Here is a 25,531-nt window from a genome sequence, read left to right as displayed (position 1 = left end):
TGCACATTTGTTTTGTGGTCTCTAGAGTAAGTAAGGATACATTTTAGCCCAGGTAGCAGAAAGGCATCTCATTTCAAAGTTTCTGCACCATGTAACTGAGAAGAAGGCATCATACATCAAGTAAATGAACTAAAAGTAAGGTTGATTTCAAACTGAAACAGACAAAATTCACTTGACTTTGGATGGAAAAGTCCAAGTAACACCCCAAAGCAAGGACCTTCCTCAAACAGAAATTTTAATCACGCATTGGACTCTATTTCTTAAGAGCTGCACCTTGACCCAAAAATGGACGTACAGTATAACTAGTGGGATGTTAACATTGAAATCAGAGGATAGAGAGTCTAATTTAAGCACCCTTCCAAATTCAGTAATACACACCACAGCATCACACATAGCCAAGTAGTTAAAAGGGTTATGAATAGACCTAACAGTAAAATAATCCTAGTCTAACATGAAAAGAGGCATGCTGAAGACTGTCAAACTTACTGCACTGTACTGGTGGTTGGAGAACAGTCTTACCTGTGGGTAAAAAACACTTTGGATTTTCTACAATACTGACTTTAAGACAATCCAAGAGAATACTGGATACTAAATGCTAGGCTAGAGGGTTTAGTCAAGAGACGTCATGTACCAGGGAATGACATGGCCCAAAGCTGAGTGAATTACGAGGCAACTAAATCTGCATACAAATAGAGAAGCTCATTAACTAGGCACTGTACAGGACTGATGAAATACCTCTACACATCTGGGGAAACTTATCAGCAGGGAGTTTCTTATCTGGAATTCTCATTTAGCCAGAAAATATGAGAACTTACAGAGTAGGTTAGCAGATTTTCCTTTAAATGAATACTCTAAAGACAGACTAAGTAATTTTAGTCATTGCCTTAAAAATTCTGAGGAACAGCAATTAAATTTTCTAGCATCTGAACCACTTTCTTGTCAATAAACATCATAGAAGGATAATGTGTTAGGGTCTCAAATGAGCTTGTTTCCTATTTCAAGGAGAGGTAAGGATTGATGGTTGCAATCAGAACAGATGGAACAAAATAATGATGAACCTGTAATGAATACCTCAGGAATAAAACCAGCTCAGTAATACATAAAACTTCCTCGAGCAATTAAGAATGCAGAAGTCTAATGAAGCTACATGGCTTTGCATCTTCCCCTTCCCTTTGGCAAGTGTGGTAAGAGATGTCATGACTGAACACTGCCTATACAGTCTGACACAGTCCTTGTTTGATGCTGAGCAAACTATACAACTTCAGGATTCAAAGTGGTCCAAACCCATATATTTTTAGACTGTTTGCTGTAAGACACAAAAACCTGAACTGCTAAAGTACTAAACACTGACAGATGCAGGTCAGTGTGACAGGCATTTTCTTCATATGATGCTGATAATATATTTTAACCCTATAATACTAAGAACTCTGAAATAGTGGTACTTCAGTGGTTCAGACTGGATATTCAAAACTAATAGAAGACACTGACCTTAATCTCTCTGTCCCTCAGCTTCCCATCTGCAAAATACAGATAATACCACTCTCATCTCACAGGGGATTTGTGAGGATGAACTCAGCCATGATTTTGAAGCATGCTGCTAGTATAGTGATAAACACCTTAAAAACAGTACAAGATAGCAAATAGCTCAGTCTTTGGAGCACATAACCATAAGCAGTAACTAATTTATGGGGAGATAAACAAAACATTGACTAGCTGCTGATTAAATGAACACTAAAAGCTCCTGTGCACTTAATGAGATGAGAGGTCATGTAGGAAAACAGTGCAGGATCATGTAATCCAAGACTGTATTACAGGGTATAAGCACAGTGGAGTAAAATTAAGGTTAAGCAAGTAACCCTAACTCAGTAAGAGCTCTTAACCTTAGAGCTGCAATCTTTTTAACAGCTTTCATCTCCTCCAAACTATCAATACAGATTTATAAGCAAATACAATTGTCAAGAACACATTTGAATTCTGCTATACAGAGGTGTGTAAAGCCCCAGACACTCTGCTATTCTTAGTTCATCCAGCCTGTTTCTGTAAGAAACTGCTTCCAGTGTATCCTTAATTCACCTTTTCAGAGAGTACTGCTTTCCCAAGGCTGCCTCAGGGTCCTGCTGACGGATTGCTCTAATTGCAGTTGGTGAAGTAAAGAAGGCAGCTACTTCATGCTCTGCTAGCACACGGAAATAGGCACCAGCATCTGGCGTTCCCACAGGCTTCCCCTATGGAGAGAATAATTTAAAATGTCACAGGATAAAAATATTTCATAATTCCTTGACAGTTCAAGGCTTGAACATGTAACAGTAGCGGTAGCACAGAAACAGAAGTAATTTCAAGGAAGACCTTACAGAAAGATTTGTTACAAATAATAATACTGTAAGTGTATTCACTTGTAGAAATAAATCCAGAAGTTTTGGGCACAACCTCTCTCATGAACACAGCATACACTAGCTGCTCCTTAGAAAAACAGTACAAATGGACACATGAATGAAAAGAGCCACAAGGAGCTGTTATTGCACTGGCAGCAGAGGGAATCATGGCTACATCTACCCTTAGTGCGGAGCAGCCTCTAAACACCCACCGAATCCCACTGAACTAGGAGTCTGGACACAGCGGCAGTGCAGCTATATTCCCCCATGCACATTCCTAGGGAACATAATGCCAGCTTTTACTTACCTAGTAATTTCCTCCCAATTCTGGAAGAATTCCCACTTAGCTGCTTACAGCTGGCCTCTTGGCACCTTTGGGCTGCTACCCCTCATGAAGACTGGGGAGAAGCCAAAGACCCCTTTTCTGGTTTAGTGCTATCAGACTGCGGTCTGGTTTGTGGTTGGGTTTTTTTTAAAAATAAACATTGTCTTGAGCTAGGGGGCACAGTCAGGAGATTTATAAACAGAAGTAATCAGATGTGACACATTGTCCAATGGTAAGTAATAATAACACAAGTAATACAAAATACTTTTCTGTGGCAATCCAAGTACAAAAGGATCACATAATCACAATCTTACTCTATGTAACTACCACAGTGCATGAACTGCTCGATACATACTCTGAAATTATGAAAAGATGATGTTAATACAGAATGAGCTTTAGCTCTACAGGTATCACCGTAACCTTTTCACTAGAAAGGTCACACTTGAAAGATGAACTTGGACAGAGCACCCAAGTTAGGAGGGACAGACACTTTTCATACTGCAAACTCGGCTTTACTCAAGAAGCCACAAACACAGAGAAGGTTTCAGTACTGAAATGTCACCATCTCTACAGCACTTTACCCGTCACCATCCTTGTATAAATGCAAATTTGGAATAGATAGATTAACAGGTCAGTGAGAAAAAAACCAACATATGAAACTCTAATTAATACTTTTTATTTTATCAAGATGCAAAAGGAACACAGGTATTTTAATACCTTGAAGAATTTACTAAATCCACTATTTGTGTTCTGATAATGAGGCATTGGTAACACAGTAAATGTCTTTACGAAAACAGACACTAATGAAGTCAGTTGCCCCATCGCAACATAAAAAGCAGTATGCTGGCTGTGTTGCAGGCTCATAAGAATTTATCCCTTTCCCTCTCTCCCACCTGCCCTTCCCGCTGCACTCTTCCCCATCCAGCTGTGCCTGAACTCTGGCCAGAGCACCAGCGACCCATTTGGCATATTTAAAGAATGCAGGATGCCTGAGGTCGGATATGTACCGGTGGCTTTGCAACCCTATGGTGAGATACTGCTGGTGAGAGGACAGCTGCAGCAGGGGATCACCGTAAAGGGAGAAAAAAAAAAAAAGACAAAACAGAATGCACAATTGAAAAGCCTTTTTTTTTTTTTAAAGATCAGCAATGCCAAAACCTCTTTGTGCTAAATTACCAAAAAAGAAGTGCAAAAGAATTATATGTTCTTGCTGAAGTGTTATGCACTTTTTTCTGTCATATAATGCACAGTTCCCAAAGAAAAAAATCTTTCACCAGACTGTCTTTACGCATCCTCCTTGCATACTTCTTCATCACAACTTCAATGTATTCATCCAACTGTTCACCAACATTTGATTATGAACCTATTTATTCACGTTCATGTCACCTCCCTATCATGTTCACTATACCTGCAGATCTTCAACCATCTGGTTAGGAATTCAAGCCCACATCACTAGCACACACTCAAATGGTCTCAGTATGAAATATTCTGTATTTCCATAAACTTCTCATTAATTAATTATGCAACTGAACAAGCACCATTTGTAATCATCTTGGACAGCAACAAACCTAACTGTGGAGCAATCTGAAATTAGTTAGTCTGCCAGTAATAATCTAGGCTGCTATTTTTAACCAATTGAAAACATCCAGAGCCCATAACAGGACTGTGTCTGGCCCTGATCACACCCTCTCCCTCCTAGGAGCTCAGCTGCTGATGCTCAAGGACCAGGTTTGCCACGGTGCAGCTGCGTAACCTTGGATCAGACCACTGGGAAAGCAGCGGAGTTGTGAGAAGAACAGAAAGGAGCCTCCCTTTGCTCGGGAGGCGATTTATGCTCAGGCCCTCACCCCTGGTCCCTGTCCGAGCTACGTGGCAGCCATGCCTGAGCCCCATACCTCCAGCAAGCTCGAGCCTGAACCTTAGAGCACATCCAACACAAGCACCTAAACCTCAAGAGCGTGTGGGTAGGCACACAGGACTCCAACAGGTTGATATTTGTATCTCACAGGTAAGCTACAGCAGATTTGGTTTGAAGAAATACCGTTCTCACATCTAGGAGAAAATCAAATAAAACACAAACAGTCTAAGGAAAGGAATAGGAAGTTCCCCTGACAGTCAATAGGAAATAATACCCAAAGAATAAGGAAGCACTTATTCATTTAGGGGGAAAAAAATCTGATCCAACTCTAAAATATTCTCAGTGATTCTGCAGAAAAACTTCCCCGTGCCTTGGCAGCTGTTCACAGTTTAACAAACGCATAAACAAAAACTGACATAAGCAAAACAAATCTGAGACAGTGTAAATTCATTTCAGAGCCAAAAAAAATAAAATTGCCAAAGAAAGTTCTCATTTGTTGTACAAAAATTTTAAGAAATACTGCAAGATGCCATGAGAGGCTTATTACCACATGCAAATTTGATTTTTTAAGAAGTTAGCAATATAAACAATAAATGCACAGGTAAATAAATTCAGAATACACTGACAGATTGTTGAGTCAATTGGGGACTACAAGCAAATGAGATGCTTCCACCGGATTTCTGCAGGGATCAGTTCAAGACCTGTTGCTATTCAGTATTTGCATCAATACTGGAAGTGAAAATGTGTTTTAAAAATTACTGGCAATAATATCTGTGGTTGGCAGGAACTGAGAGCATGGTAAAAAAGAACAAGGCAGTCAGAGCGTGATGTGCCACACCTAATTCAAAAAAGAGAAGTAGAAACAGACACTTCTATCAGCTGGGAGGATTCAAGTAGAAAAGACTTACTAACCTACCAAGAGACAGACAGACAGGAATATCTTTCTGGAAGTACCTAGATTTAGCAGGTAGTTTATCAGATGTTTACCAGCTGAGCAGACAACTGCAGGCAGAATGGTGCTGGATAATGCATGATTGGGAAACAAGATTCACAGTCAGGCAGCAAGAATGATCAAGGGGATAGAAATGTTCTCCTATGGAGAAAGTCAGAAGCCACTGGGCTGGATCACTTGAGGAAAAAGACACATAAGAGGACCTATAATAAAATATCCAAAAATGCATCAATAGCAGTTTGGCATCATCCTTTCTGTTTGACTCCTAACAACAAGGGAGTCAATTCAATTAAAGACAAATTCAAAACTGTAAGAAGGAAATTCTCTCTGCACAGCAAATATTATACGTTGAACTCATTGCCACTAAAACTTGATGACACCAAAGCACATGAAATCCTGACAAATTAGCATTCAAAAGGAAATGTTCATGGAGGCATTCGTCCTTCTGCTGCTGGCCCTGCTGCCAAACCTCCACTGAGTATTTGAGATGGTGTGTCCTACTGAATTTGCTCCACAAATAGTCAGTCTGGATGACAGCATAAAGATCACAAAACTGGCAAACCCAGAGCTTTCTTTGTAAGGTGATGGTAAGGGCTGGATGCCCCTAATGCCAAATGAGAGTAATTTTAACCTGCTGCTGTTGTTGTGTACCCTGAGGATGTGTTGCAACAGCAGGGACTGGAAGGATCCCGGTGAGCATTGTGAGGAAGGCTCCATACACACAGAGATGCCTTGCTACAGCTCTGTGTGGGACAGTAGCTCCTTCTCTGTCCTAGACCACACAAACCCAGTTTTTTTTCAGCAAGGGTGGGCATCCTCTTCCTTATCCTAGCTCCAATTCAGAGTACCAAGCACTGGAATTACAATGCTGTCTTTTGCCTGACATCACAGGTAGTAGCTAGACTTTGTCTTCATGCTGCCCTGTTGTTAACAGCTTGTGATCCCATTAGCAAGAGTAACCCAGAGTGGGCCATGAGACTTCAAGTAGCTTATTCATAACTGAAGTTTGGAGGAAAACAATCCAGGACAGAATAAAAAAATAAAAAAAAAAAAAAACCACACAAAAAAACCCCACAAACCACCTTGCCATATTCAAAGATCTCATTACTGTTTTCACATTCCTGACAATAGTGTTACAGGAAGTAAAAATTGAAAGCATGTAGTTTCCATAGCAATTGTTAAAACAGCAAGTTGTCACATAAGTGATTTAAGAAGTGAGGGTGTGAAGTCAGAACAGTCTATATTTAATAGTGATTGTCCCTAGGAAAGGGGGTGAGGTGTTCTTTCCCTGTACATAAACAGCATACCAATACTGTGTAACCCACAACCCATCATTAGCCAATCATTCAGCAAAACGTCTGACTACAAATTTATGAATATTCACTGTTAAGACAGTCTTCTGAGTAGAGGAAAAATTATACAGTATTCCTCTTTGTAAACATCATTTTTCTCTCTGTCTGTACAGCCTCCCTTTTCTACCCGTTTTTAATCCTCATAAAGATGACCATGAACACTGAAGACTCAATTGGTGGCATCTCAGAGAAAGAAAAAATGAGAAATGTACTGTTACTGTTTAATAATGTTCTCACCAAGAGCAAAAATCACAAAGCAGACATGTACATCAACCAGATATTAACTCTGCTTTTTCTTCAATACTCACTGTTAAAGAAATATGATTTTTACTCTTTTTATTTTCCAAAACCAACACATTCTAAATTCAAAAGTGCCATTATAATGACAATAACCATCTTGATCCCCACGCATTCACAAGAGAAAACTTCACTGTAAGACAACAATGTAACAGAGACTGTTGAAACAACTCACCACTTTCCTCCCCCCCATCCTTTTTTGACTTTCTCTACACCTGCTAAAATGAAAACCTCTTCACTGCAGTATTTTAGTGATTCTCTTCTGCCAAATTCATGCAACAATTTTAATGTGGCCCCAATGTATCAGTGGTCAAAAATAGCTACTATAAAACTATCAGAGTCTTTTCTTTACCTCTAAGAAACTGCCATTTTTCCTCTTCTACTTAGTGTGGCTGCAATGAGTTAATGCCTTTGGAATGAAGAAACAAATTAACATCTATTATGCATTTAAACATTAATTAGACACTAGTAATTTAATACTCAAGCTATTATGATATTTGATTTATAACTGTGCATTTCTGGAGCAGGTGAAGTTTTTGCTCCCTGTTATTCAGAAGTCAACCACAGTGGTCCTTGGCCTCAAAGTTGTATGAATTGAGTGGGAAATCACTGGGGTTTTTCCAGACAAAGTAGAAAATGGAACTCTTTTGTAAAAGAATTAAACTTGAAAAGGAATTAAAACTATTTATTTATTACGTCATTTCTATTTTTCAAGTTAAAGACACAACTGGAGTTGTCTATTTTATTTCATGTACTACAAAACCAGCAGTGATCCTAACTAGAGGACTAGTATTTATTGCAGAGTCAGTGATCCACATAACAGTTGATCTTGAGAAGGCATAACGCTGTGCTGCACTTGTCTGTCTCTTAACTTTACCCAGAAAAATCTATTCTGTGCTCATAAGTCCAAGCTAAGTAAGAATGCAAATATTTCTAGCTTGTGTGTAGATCATATACCAGAAAATTAACCTCACATATTGATCCATACAATCTAACACAATAAATGTCATCAGCTATAATATCAAAAAAGAACAGATATTCTTTTCCTACCATATATTTCTGCTTCATAAATCTTGAACATATGTATTAACTCTGATTACCTAATGCAAATAATTTAAGTTCCTGGGGAAGCAGATTCAAGATTGAAGGACAGCACGTTAGTACTTAATTAAATATAGCTTAGGGTGATGTCCACACATCCTTTTAGACTTCATTTCCAAACAACAGAGCAAGGTCAAAATAAGTAACAGGTTTTTTTGCTTAAGGATACTGAATTTCCAAAGATTTCACAGTGTCTTTACACACCATAAAGATGTAACAGCAAAGATTGTTACCACCTGACAGGAGAGGGACAAATGGAGTCCTGTGGGATTTATGTGCAGCACAGAGACTGTTCTTCCTCACCCTTCCACCTCAGGAAAAGGCAGGTGAAAAATGCACAATGAATACCTTAGTATGCAAAGCCAGTTAATTTGTCAAAGCCAAAGCTTGTTTTTCTTACTCACAGTGGTCTCTTCTGCCACCACAATAATGCAGAGAAGACTGGGCAGACTGTTTCTCTTCTTCACAGGAAAAATGATCTTTTAATGAGCAATAGAAAGAACATTGCAGTCATTTCTTTCTTTCATAAGCAGTTAATTGAGCTTACATGACTTAAGATATTAAAATGAATCCCCAAATTATTTAGTGAACCATTAGGAGTTATCACAGATGTATCCATGCTTGCCCTACATAAACAAACACCACACAGGAAGAATCTGACAAGCATGACCTCTAGGATGAGCAAAAGGTACTGGGAAGCTGTACAGTATGTGCACATGTACTACAAAATGTCACGAATGCACCCCTGCATCTGGGGTTATTTGCAAGTTCAAGTACGTGGTGCTAGCTTTTCTAGACATTTTTATCCATCTATACAAATGTGTGCATATATATGTATTTGAACATATGAATTGCAGGAAATTTACTGTATTCCCTTTTCCACATTTACTAAGGAAACCTTTCTGCAAGAGCCTACTTCATGAGTTTAACATGTTCTTTCATCTACCTGTTCCTCTTGTATTCTGCCTTTTCTTCCTTTTTCTGAGCCTTCATCCTACTGCTTGTAAACAAAGTCCTTCCTCCTTTGCTTTAAAACTACTTTATTTGCAATGTCCTCAAAATAACCTTGCCTCCTAATGCCCTTCAGACTTTTTATGTCCCACTGCATCCTATGTCCCAGTACGCAGATGTATCATGCACTAAGAACCAAGCGTCACTCCTGCAATCAGCCAGCTGACACTTGTTACTGACTCAAAAGCTTTCAAGAAGTTCCACAGTGAGACAGTTTGTAAATTCACAGAAGCAAGCGGATTCCACCAGATTCGCACATCAAAGACTCTTCAAAAATAGCTGAGCGTAAGCAATATTCAAACCAATGGTTGATTTTTATTGCCACAGTTGCCCTGTGTTTCAGTAATGCATTCACTGCAAGCTTTCATGCTGAACACTAACATAGTAAGCAAGTCAGTGAACTTTATCTGGACAGAACGTGCACTGAGTTTCAAATTAAGAATAACCATTTGTTTAAGTTTTCTTCAACTACGGCAGTTATTGGCTGGGAGCATTAAGGCATGTGAGCTCTGTCTTAGCTGGAAAAAAATTGTGCTTGTTATCACTTTGTGTACTTTAAAATTTAATAAAAATGTGTTTTGAAAACCTGCTTTTCTGAGATTATTGAAAAATCAATTCAATGCCTAGAAGCTAAAACCCAGTTATTTGCCTCAGATCCTACAGATCTCAAAACAATGCTGTAGAAAGACATGCAGACAAAATCTCATTTTCTGTTTCACAAAACAACATAATGCACTACCCACAGTCTTTCCGTGAAAAGAAGTTAATGCTTTTAAAAGTTAACCACAAACACAAGAACAAATTTCAAAGCATATTTTTAAGGCCTCAAAACTTGCTTTGCTTTTAAACATTGCACTTTGTTTCTTATTTTACATTTTTCTGTTACAAAATGATAACAACAGGATTTTGCAAAAAGCAACACACACAGGAGTCATCTAGGCACGTTCTGCTGTTCTATGAGAGATTACCAATCTTCTTCCTTCTACAAGCACTGGTAAAAATAAACTTAGTACCAACTGAAATAATAACATGAAATATGAACGCAAACACATATGGTGCCACAGACTCTGTTTACATAGCAAGCAGTGAGGTGAATTAGAGAAGATTAGTAGATCAAACAATTTAATGCCAATGCTCTTTACGTCTTCCATTTGATGTTATTTGCAGTTTATTTTAGACTAGACTTAGCCTTATTCACTGGAGCAAAAACACCGTTCAAAGTTTCCTGATGGAAGGCTATCCTACAGAACTTTGCTTCCCTGACTGAAGGGTCTTACAGGAAATGTCATGCTGTCCCTTTCATCTGTTGCATAAAGATGACATAAGTGTATCAGTTCACACATGACCAGTAGGCATCATCAAAATTCTATAAACCCTATGTTCCATATCTCTGGTCACAGAACCAGAGCATATGCCAATGCCTTCTTGCCAAGAATGGAGAGAACCATTCATGATGCAATGCCAAGCAGCATCGCGAGAGATGCTGCATACCCTGTGCCCCACACTGACAATGGTGCACCACAGGCCTAACTTAACTGATTTTACTGAATGCATAATGGAACTGCCATCTACATTTGGGCTATGTGGGTCAGGCACTATGCAAATGTTTCCAATACCTTGCAAATTTGGGGTATCACCATCATTCTGAACCATCCGTGAGGACATCTTTGAGACCTTCCTTCAAACGGAAACACTGAGCACAGCTTCTGCAGTGTGTGTACGTTGAGTTCTCTGCCCTCTTTGTCGCATCCAGCGACACCCAGCAATGCACTGCTGTCAGGACTCAGCTCCTTTACTGAACACAATCACCAACCCACCGAGCATTCACGAGTGCATGGAGTGGGATGGGAGGAATAGCACTGGACATGGAAGTCTTTCCATCTGGCAAATGGTATGTAATGATTAAAAAGGATCTAATTCCCAATGCTTCTCTCTGTCCCCAGTTTTCCCCTCCCCCACATCTGTGTGCTTCACACACTCCCTTGCTGCATTTGATCCATTTGTTTTGGGTAAACCAAACCAAACCAACTATGCCTTACTCCAGCCCACAGTACCCTTCCCTTTATGACCTTCCCCAACTGTGACTCGGTGCAGAGGTCATATATAGCCAACAACAACTACTTTAACCACTGCATTTCAAACAGATCAAATCACCATGAATGGTATTTGTTGTACAAGCAGCTGATTGCAGGGCAGGTACAGGATCTCACAGACAGCCAGAGGTAACCAGCACCACTACCATGGCAGCTCCTTTATACACTGCATTTGAGGAGAGGAAGAGACAGTATGTCTAGGTGTATTGGGCTTGTATGGCAAGGTTTCAGTACCAGAGGGGCTACAAGGGTGGCTTTCTGCAACAACCTGCCAGAAGCTTCTCCTACATCCGATAGAGCCAATGCCAGCTGGTGCCAAGACCGACCTGCCGCTGGCCAGGCTGAGCCCTGCTGCAGCAGTCGTAACGCCTCTGGCGTAACATTGGAAACCCCCACACCAGAAAGAGGAGGGGGAGAAGGTACTTCAGGCACCAAAGCAGAGATTCCCCAGCAGCCTGCAGTGCAGACCATGGTGAGGCCGGCTGTGTCCTTCTATCCCTCAACACCCTTTTATCCCAAGTGGCAAAGCTTGTGTCTTAGGTTCCTGTGTAAAGACGTCATTTGTATGCCTAAAACCACTCTATGAAATAAATCAATAAGCATGGACAATCAGAGGTCTTATTTCAGAACTGCATCACTGCTGTGATTTGAAATATCATGTAGACACACCGCTAACCACAGCTTTTCTGGACCTGAGGATTCTTGAGCTGCTTCAAGAGGCATCTTCTGCTTTGAGCATCTTGCTTATAAGTTTATAGAGTGAACTTTGAGTAGTAAAATATACTTCTAACTTCCAAAATGATGCAGGAAGCACTAGTCAGCTCTGCAGACTTCAACGCAGCGACATCCAAACAATTTTGGAGGCAACCTCACCTTACTACAACTGGTCATGCTTCTTCAGGCACAATCCCAGTACCAGCTACCCACCAACAGCAGTGTGCAAGTTCAAAGAGCAAAGCACACCCCAACCAATACCAACTTAACTGGTTGTGCAAACACCAAAGGATTGTTCTGGAAACAGTAACAATCCGTTTCTGTTCCAGTATGGTCATCTTCACTTGTGTGGTGTATTAGCAGGAAGATGGAGACATTTTAATCATAATGCACATTTTCCTGGGCAGAACTTCCATACTTATGATGCTCTGTAAACCAGCATGTTTCCATGTTTGGCATGCTGACTCCCCTGCTCCACAAACACTGGGTACAGATGGTGCCCCAACAACTGCTATATTCACAATGTCATCAAAGCTTGTTTCATATGCTTTTCATGCCCTCAGTATCAGTACGTTCACTGTACTTTTACAGTTCTCATACACTCTGCCATGAGTTACCATTAGACTTCCTTTAATGGTTCACACATTTCCAATTACCACCACAAACCAACAGAGGTGATCAGCATGCCACAATGGCAGAGCTAAAACTCTAGGACCAGCTTCTGCCTCTAGGACCACTGAAAAAGACAGAGCAATTAATAGGTGGGGTTCACTCTCCACAGTGTTGGAGAAGCTGGGATATATCCAGAATTCCTAATATCAAGTGAATGCAGACAACACCGTTCTTAAGAGCTAACAGTGTTGGTGCTTTTACATAAAATGTCTTTCACTGTCACTGATGGATACCAGGGTGCAAGCAAGACTGTATCTTCTTGCCTGACCATTATAGAATCAACAATAACTTATGAAAAAATAACAATGTAAGGCAGACCAATTGTTTTTTTTGAGCAGCAAAGTTAGAATGGAGCAGGCCACTCGCATTGGACTAGTCTTCTCCCCATCCCACTGAGTTTCACCCACCAGGGAGAAGAGCCAAGACCTGAATATCATCCGAGTCTTGGCTTCTGGTACCTTAAGTGGTACAGGGAGGAAAGAAAAGTCTTTAAGAGTTCTGGCTCCAATCATAGAGCTCCCAGTTGCCCCTGACTCAAATCCAGTAAGAATTCGTCATCTCCAGACATGTGAAATGCAACATCCTCTCCTAGATCCACAACAAAGGTAGCCTAATGGCTTATGGCTGAAGCCTTAGCAACACAGGTACACTCCAACATCTGCCATTTCTAGGTCTGCTGTTCTGGAGTTCTTTGCCCCACTGACCATCACCAGTCCAACAGATGAAGTAGACCAGTCTGAAGGATAGCAAAGTAAGTCTTCCTTAAGAACTACTGTGATAAACAGAAGAATATAAACACTCAAGATATACACACAGTTTAAATATATATGGCATGAAAAATGGACAGGCATAAACAGGATCATCAGTGGGAGGAGATGCTGCCTTTTCAAAGGCTGGCTTTTTAGAAGGGATCATACCTCATACAAAACTGTAGTATTCCCATGAAGGAGAGGTCCATAGCAAATGTAGGAATGACCAACAACCCAGCCTAAATCAGATGCTGCCCACCACACCTAAAAAGAAACAAAGATGTAAATATAGTGGGGAGTTTTTCAGAGGAGCGCAAAAATATTTACATAACATTGAAACAGAATTACCTCACCAGGTCTGAGCCCATATACAGCTGACATTGTCCAGTTCAGCATAACTGCATAGCCACCTGTTGGCCTGACAACACCCTACATGAGAAAATTTGAATATTTAAGATTTTTTGAAGGATACAATGATATTCCCGCCTTCAATGAAATTTTGGGGGTTTTAGCAGTAATAGTTGTTTAAATCCAATACTCCTCACTTAGGAAAAGGATCCATTCTGGCAAGTACATGCTTGTACTAGTATTCCCACTAAAGAAGCAGTTTTGGAGAAAGAAACAAAGAAAAAAACCCAGCCCAAGCCCTAGGTGACAACAGTTTTCAGAAGATAACTAACTAAGACTAGAGTTCTGTCATTAAGATAAGATATACAGGTATTTAGTCAACATATGTTGTCAAAAAAAATAAGAGCTAAGCATTTGCCTCACTTAAACTGTGGCCATCTAAATGCTAGGCATGTTTCAAACTCATTGTCTAGTCTATCATCACTGGAAAAGAGGAGCACCTGTGGAGTAGGCATTGCCTAAAATAACTGGGGGAAATTACTCCCTGACATTACTGAAATTACTCTTTTTAAAGGTGTCAGAAAATTGTCGTAAACCAGATGTCTATTTTTGAAAGGTGTAATATCTAGCCCAAAGAACACGTATGAATACGAAACAAGGAACATCCCAGTCTTACTTTAAAAGAGAGATTCAAAAATTAGAATTAGAGAGTATCAATAGCATCATGCACCTTGGTCAGCCAAAAATTGCCTCCAGAGCACTGTTAATAAGAAACATATTGATATATTTTGTGATATTTATACATTTAATACATATTTCATCATCTTCTAGCAAGAAAGAATTAAGTAAACTATATATTGATGTCCTGAACTGAAATTCAGATGAGATTCAGCTGACCAAACAAACGTCTACAGTGCAGACATTACAGTGCAGCTATCTGTGTTTGCTAAGCATGGTACATTCTCTTTATGTAGTTAACAAAATGAAATAGGCACATTCAGGCCTTGTCGAAGAAGGAGGGACTGTAGAGACATATGAACTCATTAAAATGGAGATTGCCACAGCAGAAAATGGTTAACGAACACGATGACTTTCATAAAGCAGAATGACTTTGTTACACTCAGCTTCTAACTTAGTCCCTAATCCGAGATTAACAAAAGTTTTGTTACGAAAGTCATAACGGAGTTCTTTCACTTTCATGACCATTTAAAAGCAAGTTTTTAAATGAATAAATATTTATTTATTCATTACATTACTCACTGTAGCTTAGTGTGAGTTGACACTCTCCCTCGTATAAGGGTGATTCATTCAAGGTGACTCTCCAGAGAAAAATATAGACAACACAGTGAAGTAAACTTCTGAGAACTTTTGAGTAAGATACTATATTTTGAAACTAACAGTCAAGGAAAATACCTGTTGTAACAAAGGATCTTATCTTGGACACTTTGACAGTGTAATTAAATGATTCAAGATACATATGTTGCTTTGAAGTGTCCACATTTAAGGCAAAAGCAGATGTTTGTTTTCCCTTCACCCTCCATAGATTCTGAACGTTATAAGGACACATCATTAAATAATTTTCTAGTAGTAGTCTGAGCGCTGACATAACAGGGGATGTGTCATACTGTCTCTGAATTTGTAGTGGTAAGACCACCGCCAGAAAATTCTACTAAGCTTGTCTTTTACACTTTAAAAGAGAACTGTAAGTAACAAGCAAACATTCCAAAGTTTGCTTTTAAAATAAGATCTTTTAAAAATAGATCATTAAGACTAATTGACATTTGAAAGCAAACATTTTCAAAGAATGCCCTATGTCAGTTTTCACTTACTCGATTTAAACTTTCATTTTCTTGGGAATTATGTTCTCAGAACTGTTCAGTAACACAAGCGTTCAGAACATGCTCGATTCCATTATATCTGTAATGTCAATCACTACATCTTATCTACGGGAAGATTAGCTAATATGTAAATAATGCACAAGCAAAGACTATTCGGCAATAAATGCTATCACACAAGTGATATATTAACTGATCTTTCTATTAAGTGACTATGCTACACTTATCTCAACAGTTAAAACACAAGATATTAACGGATAAAAGACATTCTGCTGTTCTCAAAAGTTTACGCTGTGCAAACATTTTGAAGTTAATGCATTTTATCTTTATATTACTACAAATACGATTTATTCATCTACACTGACTTTAAAGTAGTGAAAAGTTAATAAATGTGATTAAACCATTTCTAGCAATGCTTATGATTCATAGCGCTGAGCACGGGAAAACATTTTCAACCTTTTTAATTAAATATTTTCTCAATTAGAATTGCAAATAGGTTGGTCACAGACATTTAGACTAGAGATAGCCCTTTACCTTGGGCAAGCCTGTTGTTCCGGAAGTATACAGAATGTAAAGCGGATGGTCTGAGGGAACAGAGACGCACTTATAACACTGGGCTTTTGCAAGCTCTTCTTCCCAGTCAAGGTCGCGACCTGGGGCAAGAGGAACATGGCCCTGCTCATTGAAAAATAGAAGTGTTGAAAGAAAAACAGATGGAATAAATGGAAGTGGGTCAAAAAACATGTACTATTCAATTTTTTGTACAGTAACTGCTCTGCTGCATTAGTTCTATTTACTATTTAAATCTTATGAATATAAAGTTCCCCCATAAAATTCCAAAACAAACTGCAGATACACCAAAAGTTTTACTTGTGAAAGAGAAAAGGCACATGCACTATATACACACCTGAAAGTTAACATAAAAGCACAAAAACTGTACACCCACCAAATTAGGTCGCTTGTAAACGAGAACTTTATCAGGTTTGCTTTGTACCCTTGCCAGTGCTCCTTCTAGGAGGGATATGTACTCCACCTTCCTTTTCGGTTCTACTCCAAAACTTGCTGTTACAATAAGTTTGGGCTAAAAAAAAAAAAAAAGGTAAGATTCTTAACATATATATGCAACATATTTTATATTCATAATGTAATAACATGTTTTCCATTAAATTCTTTGATTAATGACACTCAATGTTTAAAAATTATCTTCACATAATTAGAAACAGGGCTTCAGATCAGTTTTTTAAGGAAATCAAGCTTGTGTGATGTTGCTTTCCATGCACCTGTTTTTCATTCAGGAGGACACTAACAACTTCTGACACTCTTCACCATTTTCAATAAAATTTGAGAAAGAAATCAACAGTATTAAGTTCCTGTAAGTTGCACAAAAATTAATGAACAGAGAGAAAACCCCATTTTCATCTTAGCTCCTCCATTAGGGAAAAGTGGTACAGTGATGGCAACAATTCTCTGTCCTGCTTAGCCTGCTTTCTAATTATCTGCCTGCACGCAATCGCATATTTCAAAAATAGCTATAGCACTTTGCTGGCTCTTTTCCAGCTTGCAATTAAATGGCACATGAGGGAAAATAGGGGAAAGAGGAAAAAGAAGGCAAATGACCTAACAGGAAATTAGAAATACAGGAAGAGAATAAGCTGAAGTCATAAGGCATATGAGGGAAGTGCAGCCAGAGCCTTTCAAGTGACGGTTGCAGGATTCAGGATGAAAAACCACTAAAAAGATTTCTGCAGTTGTGATGCTTTTTTAGAATAATTTCTATTTCCAAACATGGATTTAGCATCTTTTGTCATTAATTAACCTCAGCTTTTATGTAAGATTCCTAGGTCAAGAAATCTGCATACAAACTATTTTGACTTAGGTCCCAAGATCAAATTCTTGTATTTCAGGAAATAATAGGTAGCACCAAAGAAACTACGTGTAAGAACACATTTTAATTAGAGAAGAATGAGTCTTCAATCACCTTGCTTTTGGAGTTTTAGAAGCATATTTATCTTATGCCCCTCAGTTTTATCAAACTAATTTGCTAATTGTATGCATTAGCATAAATCTCATTAAGTAGACACAAACCACAATGCCACAATGAAGGCTGCATTAAACTCAGCACAGAAAGCACAGATTAAATTGTTTTCTTGTGCAATAATAAAATGTTCCCTGCCCAAATCTGCTGTTCAGGGAAGTTTGCCAATTAGTTTATGTTCAAAATAAAAATTTCAGATGAGCTTTAAAACTTCAGCATTTGTCATCTTTCTCTTTTGGGATGCACTGCTTCTAATAAAAGATGGCACAATACAATGCAGTTAAACTAAAAATTCATCTGGAGGCTACCCTGAAATTAGACTGTAATTAATGTAAGATATTTACACAGTTCTATTCAATTGTTAAGATGAAAGACTGTTGTCAACACCAGGTTTACAGTCATCTGTAAACAGTGCTGCCTCTGCTCATCAACTACTTTGTATGCAGTGGGGGTTACTACTTGGATGCATCACGAGTCACTCTGTGCAAATCAAAGCTCCATTACTACTGTTTTCTCATCTTTTACCTCTCTGCCTAGTGACATTACTCTCGCTGCATCTCTGCTCCCGTACTGGTTTTATACACCCACTTCCCACCTCTTCTGTGGCTCCATGTAGTCCTGTACAATAAGATTATATAGAAATAGAACTACTTTGAAGGAAAGCCAGGAAAGTTCAAAGGTTTGCTGGTGAAAGAATGTCAGTGATAGTGAGCTGGAGAAAAAAAAATTATGAAGCAGAAATATGGTAAAGCAAGGCCAATTAGTACCAGACCAACAATTTTATTCTGTTGTAAATACATCTGGTACTCCTCTGGCTTTGTGGTTAGATGACCATGTGAGATTGTCATGCACATTTAGTTCGACCAGATACCATACAGTGCTCTAAAGAATGAGACCTGAATCATACAACTATTTAAAAATAAAAAAGCAAGATACTGCCTTCTAATCTAAAATATTCCAAAAGTAAATAGTGCTTCAAAAGAAGACGAGACAGGACTGCAACTATTATAAGACAATTGTGCATCTCTCGTATAAGCAGCTGAGCTTGCTGCCTAAACACCCAAAAGGTTGGGACGTCTTATGATGAGACGGTAGGGGTAATCATTCATAGACATATCTGTGCGCAGGAACTATGTCTTATTCAGAATGAACTATTACAAAATACTAGCTCATTTTTTCAAGGAAATCTTATTAAAATCTCCAGATGTGTCAACTGGACATAAGTGAGGAATCCTGTATTTCTGACCTCAATGGAAGACAGTGACAAACAGTTTTGAGTAACTTGGCTGTCTCATACATTTTTTATTTCAGAGAACTGTTGTCCACTTACAACTCATAATACTGCTTTAGTGAAACATTTTCAAAAATCATGTCTGAAAAACTCCATTACTTGCATTTTATTTTGCAGGATTTGGACTGAACATCTAAGAAGCCCTCTGTAATTGCTATATAGTGGTTGTGATTCAAAAAACATGAGAAAATTTGGTTGCTGGAGCAACTACCCTATAAAACAGGCCTACAAGTATATTGTTCTTGCGTATCCTTCTCGATTCTCCTAGTTTACTAAGATAAAGTGCTTAACCAGATGTGATGTTTATTTCTCAAAATATAGTCACTGTATCTGTTGTTTTGATACTGCAAACTATATATTCCCAGCTTCAGGTGAAAAGAAAGATGACAAGAAATGCCTGTTCTCATACCCTTGTATCACTTCATCACAACTCACCGCAGAACATCTGCAACTGCCAATACCTGATGAGTACAAATTATCAGCTGCAGGACTTCACAGCATTCCTAGACCTATTTAAAATTCAGGATAAATTAAAGTATGCTGGTAAAGTTTATGTACCTTTTCATAGTCACTAGCAAGTGCTTGTTATTCCTTTCACTTAGCTCTTCCAATAAAATGTGAAGCTTGACCTTTCTTCCACAAGAGCATCTCACAGCCAGCCTTCCATTCCACATCTTTAACTCTGTCTAATTAATGTTACCAACATTAGGTCCTGTACTCCAACATCTAAACCAATTCTCACAAAAACCTAATAGAGGGGTTAGGGTTTTTTAAAACTGCTTTAATTAACTTCTGAGTTCAGCAGAATACCATCTATCACAGATACTTATACACATACCTTAATCTCAGTAGTGTGCAATTAATTTATCAAGAAAGCTTTCAGTATTGCAAAACTGGGACATGTTTTGAAATTTAGATTGAGGATGTGCCTCTCCTCTTTACTTACACTTTCATTACACATCAGATAGACCAAAATCATCCAAAATATTTAGATGTCCCTTTTAAAGAAATAGAAAGAGGCAATGTAAATTAGTATTTAATCCATGGCCTGCAGCTAGTAATTCTATAGCTAACCCTGCAAAAAGACTTGCTGTGTGACCTTGAGTAAATCATTTAAACTTTCTGTGGTTTTTTTAATGCATGAAGCAAGGATTATGGTTACTGTGCTGTCTACATTTGTTCCTCAGAGAATGTCCATTGAGATTAATTACTTAATATTTGCAAATTAATCTAAAAGTAAACATGCTAGATTAATCATACTGTAGCAATTTCCATTTTAAAAGACTATCATTTTTCCCTCTACATTATTTTTCCCTAATCAAAGCTTCTATGAGTTAAAATTAATTTTTACTGCTCATTGAAAAAAGTGAGGGAGCAGGAAAACAGACAGGGAAAACCATGGAGCTATCGTCTTCCCCCAGCTCTTTTTCACAATTACAATAAACAATTTTAGCTGTTTTATTAACTTTCTCTTTGCTAAAACATCAAGAGGGAAGAGGGGAAATGCATTAAACTTTCTGTTTACAAATATTCATGAAATTCAAACTTTGGGGACCTGAAAAGCAGTTCTGTACAGAAAAGTCTAAGTAAAAGTTCCAGAAATCTGTGGAGTTTACCTGGCGAAATGTTTTGGCTTATACAGCTAACCAACAGGATTCAGGGATAGGTGGCTACCATGCACGGTCTGAATGATCCAGGTAACTGATCAAGATGACTAAGAATTTTGTTGGGATCACTGGTACAAAACAAAGCAGAAGCTTCCCATATAAACACTGTTAGCTGGTTTGAAACTAACGCATATGTTATCTACTAATACGCACATAAATACTGCTAAGTAGGTTATTAAAGCACTATTTGAATTTTCACTTACAAAACTTACATAATGCCTCATAAACAAGTTCAGCATGTGCTGAACATGGAATCCTTTAAAGCATTCATCTCCATTAATTACATTCTCTGAAGAGTCACTTACTGAAGACAACTGATTGCCTAGCTGCCTTGATTCATGTACAAATTAGATGAAGGAGTTATATGGCTGAAAAACATACTACCTAATATGTAAACCAATGAGGTTATTGAGGGTTGGCAGCATCTTCCTCGCGCACTTCAGGAGATAAATTGGAGAAGAAAGTATATTCTGAACAGACAGTGGTGTGTTAAACATGCTTTTTTAAAAGAGGTCAAAATCTGTATCACGTCTGCTATAAAAGTACCACCCTCAGCACAGCTGTACTACTTTGTTCACATTTCAGTGTTAGGTATTACAAACAAATTGAGACTGTGCAACACAAAGAGAAATGATATCCTCTCTGGAAAAAAAATATTTTTTTTTACATTGATTTATATGAATAACTAACTCAGTGGTGTTTGTTGTTCAAAATATGTATTACCTTTGCATGATCAATGCGAACAGATAGCTCTTTCGATGCAAATCCACCAAAAATCAGGCTATGGATGGCTCCTATTCTTGCACAAGCCAACATACAGTACACAGTCTGTGGAATCATGGGCATGTAGATGACCACACGATCTCCTTTCTTCACACCATGTCTGACCATGACATCAGCTAACTTGGAGACCTGTACTGACAAAACATTCATAACATATTGAAAAATTTTCTAGATCTGCTGTTGCACAATAAAAAACATTTTTCACACAATCAACAGATGCAGGACATTAAGGAGACAAGCCAGTATGATACAGAAAGTAGATGAACGATGCAATCCAGGTTCAATAAATTTAGGACAACTTCCTTTTTTAAAAAAAACCACTGTAATACATCTATTTTTATATAGAAAATTAGAATGAACTGAAGCTAATTATTTTACAGATTAGAGAAAAAAATCAATAGCAATGTTTTGCAAAATTTGAAAATACAGTCTATCCATTCTTTCTTTTATCCAAATAACTGCTTATGTGTCTCAATTGGAGCTTTTAAGAATGGATGTAAACAGGGCATTTCATAATGAAAATTCTGACCTAACTAGCAAAGTTTGAAACACAAATCAATATGTAGCAATATTTTCTCTACTACGGTGCTGCAAACTTCTCAGAATCTGAGATAAGAAATCTTATTCCCTGAACCAAATATAAATATAAATTCAGAGCAATACATTTAGACTTACGAAATCATTTTTCCTCTCACTTCAGACTTTTAATTCTTGGTATTCCAAAGCCTGAAGACATGCTGTGCATAGCAGCAAAGGACTGGAACTCAAGAAATGTGATAGATCACAGCAGCAATGTCAGCCATCTGTCACCATGGGAAACGATTACCTTGACAGTGTATAGTATTCTGTCACAAAACTACCACTGAGTACTTCATTAGTACACCAAGAGGGGTAATTTACCACATAGTAAGTTCTGTTAGAGTGAGCATGGGAACCTGTGACAAGCATCATGGACTTGTCTCAGCCCGCTTGTTGTGGCATGGAAATGTGGCACCTTCTGAAGGAAAAGCAAAATACTGCTTCCCCAAGAGCAATTGAATGAACTCAGCTGTCAGAGGTTTCTCGAACTCCAGAGGCTGACAGCTGTGTAACACTCAGTATCTACACCTGCTCACTGCCTTTCAATTAGACATAAGTGTGTAGAAGCGCGTAAGTAATAGAGGTAAAAGTGCATGTACCTGTGCACAAAACATAGGCTAATATGTTAACAGGAAAAACTGTAGACTAAGAAGAAACAAAGTAGACTAATAAGCTAATAGGAAACAGGATGGAAGTAGAACCATCCTGGAGTACTATGCCCAGTTCTGGGCTCCTTAGTTCGGGAAGGACAAGGAGCTACTGGAGAGGGTCCAGCGCAGGGCCAGTAAGATGATAAAGGGCCTGAAGCACCTTCCATCTGAGAACGGCTGAGAGAGCTGGGTCTGTTTAGCTTGGAGAAGAGGAGGCTGAGGGGGATCTTGTCAATGCTTATCAATATCTACAGGGTGGGTGTCAGGAGGATGGGGCCAGGCTCTTCTTAGTGGTGTCCAGTGACAGGACTAGGGGCAGTGGCCATAAACTGAAACAGAAGGTTCAACCTGAACATGAGGAAACACTTCTTCCCTATAAGGGTGACAGAGCACGGGAACAGGCTGCCCAGAGAGGTGGGGGAGTCTCCTTCTCCGGAGACTTTCAAATCCCTCCTGGACTTGTTCCTGTGTGATCTACTCCAGGTGATCCTGCTCTGGCAGAGGGATTGGACTAGATGATCTCTAGAGGTCCCTTCCAACCCCTTCCACTCTGCGAATCTGTGACTCCCAGGAAGTCATAAAGTGGACTCCATAGGCATGGTTACACACCAATCAGATGTAACAAGAACAGTTCTGCTTGCAATAGTTTTACATTAGCAATAAGACTAAAAAGTTACATTCTCTAGGAAGTTCTTGGAATATCTGAAGGCATATAAATCTAAGTTCAGAACAAAGGAGTTGCTCTGTCTTACAGAGGAACTCTTCTTACCTACAATAGTGAAACCCTTAAGAGGTTGCCATTCGCTAGAAAATACTGCAATAAACACAGGAAGTTTAAACATTCTAATTTCTTTCACTATCAGTGTAACATGAATCTACTCATACATGAATTCCTCACATCTTACCTGTACTGCATTACTTTTTATTTATTCATTATCTCACACAGATAAGGTTTCAAGTAAAATTTTGGCTTGTGAAAGACACTTTTCTTCAGGTACTATCAGACTGGAGAGAAAGGAAAGGGGAGAGAAACTCCTGAGAGCAGCTGGGGGATGTTGCCTGTAGAACAGAAAATACCCAAGCTTCTGAAGCAGTAAGAGATGTTTTCAGTGATCCAGCAAATAATTAAAGCAATGGGAGCAGCCTAGGCCAATAAGACACATTGTGCAAGCAGTCCAGGAAGGATGGACCGTCTTTTCTCAAGGATGAACTACTTAAGAGGGTAGATTTTCTCTGAAAGGTTTTACTTTCATTTATATTATTCATCAAATTTGAGTTTTCTCTATTTAAAGAGTTACCTTATTTCAGTTTAATATTTCAAATTCTAGTACCACTCATACTTTCAGATATTTGTAGGCATTAGGCCTCTTTTCTTTTTATAGTCATATTCAAGAAAACTTTGGCAATTACATCCAAACCTAGAAGCCTAATATATATACTGAAGAGGATACTATAACATTACTCACTGCTTCTCTCCTCAGAGGCAACACATGTTCAGACTTTCAGCAACCTGAGACAGTAACATCCAGAAGCTCCATATGCATCTGACCTGCATTTCCAATAAATACACAGCCCATCCACAATCAAACTATGCATATTTCTATGCTTCTGCCTGAGGATTTAAGAAAATGGAAACACAGAAGCCCTAAGTATGCATGCTTGCATCAGAAGATAACAGCATTCCTTCCATTTGTTATAAATACTGCACAAATCCCTGCTGTTATTTTCAGCCACAAGAGAGAATATGTTTATAAGGCAAAGTCATCACGATACCAAACTGAAAACTCACACAAACTAAGGTATGTATACGATTCATTTGTAACACACCTCTTACATTAAATGTCACTGATTATCAACAGAAAATATCTTTAACTCTAGACTTATTAATACCTATCAATACTCTGAAACTGACACACATTATCAAAAACCAACAGAAATCAACAAGGCCTGAACAAGTAAACAACTAAAATTTACTGCCATACCACCAGCATTTACAGTCCCTTCTAGATAGGACTGTTGAAAGTAATTGTAAGTAAGGATGACAACATTACTTCTAAAGGTACATTCCTTTTCTATACTTCCTGCTGTGAAAAGATTAAAATTGGTAAACTCATTGTAAGACAGAGCTACTATCACCTTATCTCAAAGAACTGAGAAAACTAATCTTTATCTTTGCAGCTTGTGAGACTGTCAAGCAGAGTATTGACAAAAAAGCCAGAGGCAATTAAAACAATATTTAATGAGTAATTTTACATGCAGTGTAAATATAGATAGTAGGCAATAAGTAGTTAAACACAATGAATGAGTATTATTATTTATTATTTTATAATTATTAGTGATGATGGAAGAGGTAATGTTTGCCCGCTAAAGAAAAAAGGCATTGTTTAAAGATCATCGTTAGTAATTTTGTAATAGAAGACTCCCAGTGCCTGTATACAAGCTATATAACTTTGGTACCTGGCTGTAGGAGGGAGACAGTGTAGAGATCTGCATGTACTTAAGTCATCTTTATTGAAACCTATCATGGGTAAATTGTACTTAAAGCAGAACATATGTAGCATGGTGCAGGCAGGAACCACATATCTTGATGCAAACCCAGTGATCACTTGCCAGCACTTAATATCCCCACCCTAGAGTGCTTAATGTCACCGAAGACAATAACACAATACAATATATGGGTACCTATGATTTTCCTCGTGCCCTTTCCCTCATCCTTTTGAAAGCCAGGGAGCATTTGGACTACCTAACACATAATAAAACTCTATCGCTATCTGCACCTATTTGAAAGACTAGACAACACCATAAAGCAAGCTTACGTTGTCCTTAAGATTGATGTAGAAACCCTGA

At 38.5% G+C, this 25,531-nt stretch overlaps 1 protein-coding gene across 1 annotated transcript in view; it reads right to left on the bottom strand.

The window, feature by feature from the left end:
* ACSS3 (acyl-CoA synthetase short-chain family member 3) overlaps window positions 1–25,531 on the bottom strand; it is a 78,197-nt gene that overhangs the window by 40,201 nt on the left and 12,465 nt on the right. Inside the window, exons 3-8 of the mRNA XM_010160585.1 lie at window positions 21,396–21,584; window positions 16,626–16,760; window positions 16,214–16,354; window positions 13,845–13,925; window positions 13,665–13,760; window positions 2,074–2,225 (exon numbers count right to left, since the gene is read on the bottom strand). Coding sequence (XP_010158887.1) covers window positions 2,074–2,225; window positions 13,665–13,760; window positions 13,845–13,925; window positions 16,214–16,354; window positions 16,626–16,760; window positions 21,396–21,584 — 794 coding nt within the window. The remainder of the gene's footprint in view (window positions 1–2,073; window positions 2,226–13,664; window positions 13,761–13,844; window positions 13,926–16,213; window positions 16,355–16,625; window positions 16,761–21,395; window positions 21,585–25,531) is intronic.

The sequence above is a fragment of the Eurypyga helias genome, unplaced genomic scaffold, assembly GCF_000690775.1.
Source record: "Eurypyga helias isolate BGI_N326 unplaced genomic scaffold, ASM69077v1 scaffold3211, whole genome shotgun sequence".
In the NCBI taxonomy this organism is placed as follows: Eukaryota; Metazoa; Chordata; class Aves; order Eurypygiformes; family Eurypygidae; genus Eurypyga; species Eurypyga helias.
This window is presented reverse-complemented; position numbering and strand designations above follow the sequence as displayed.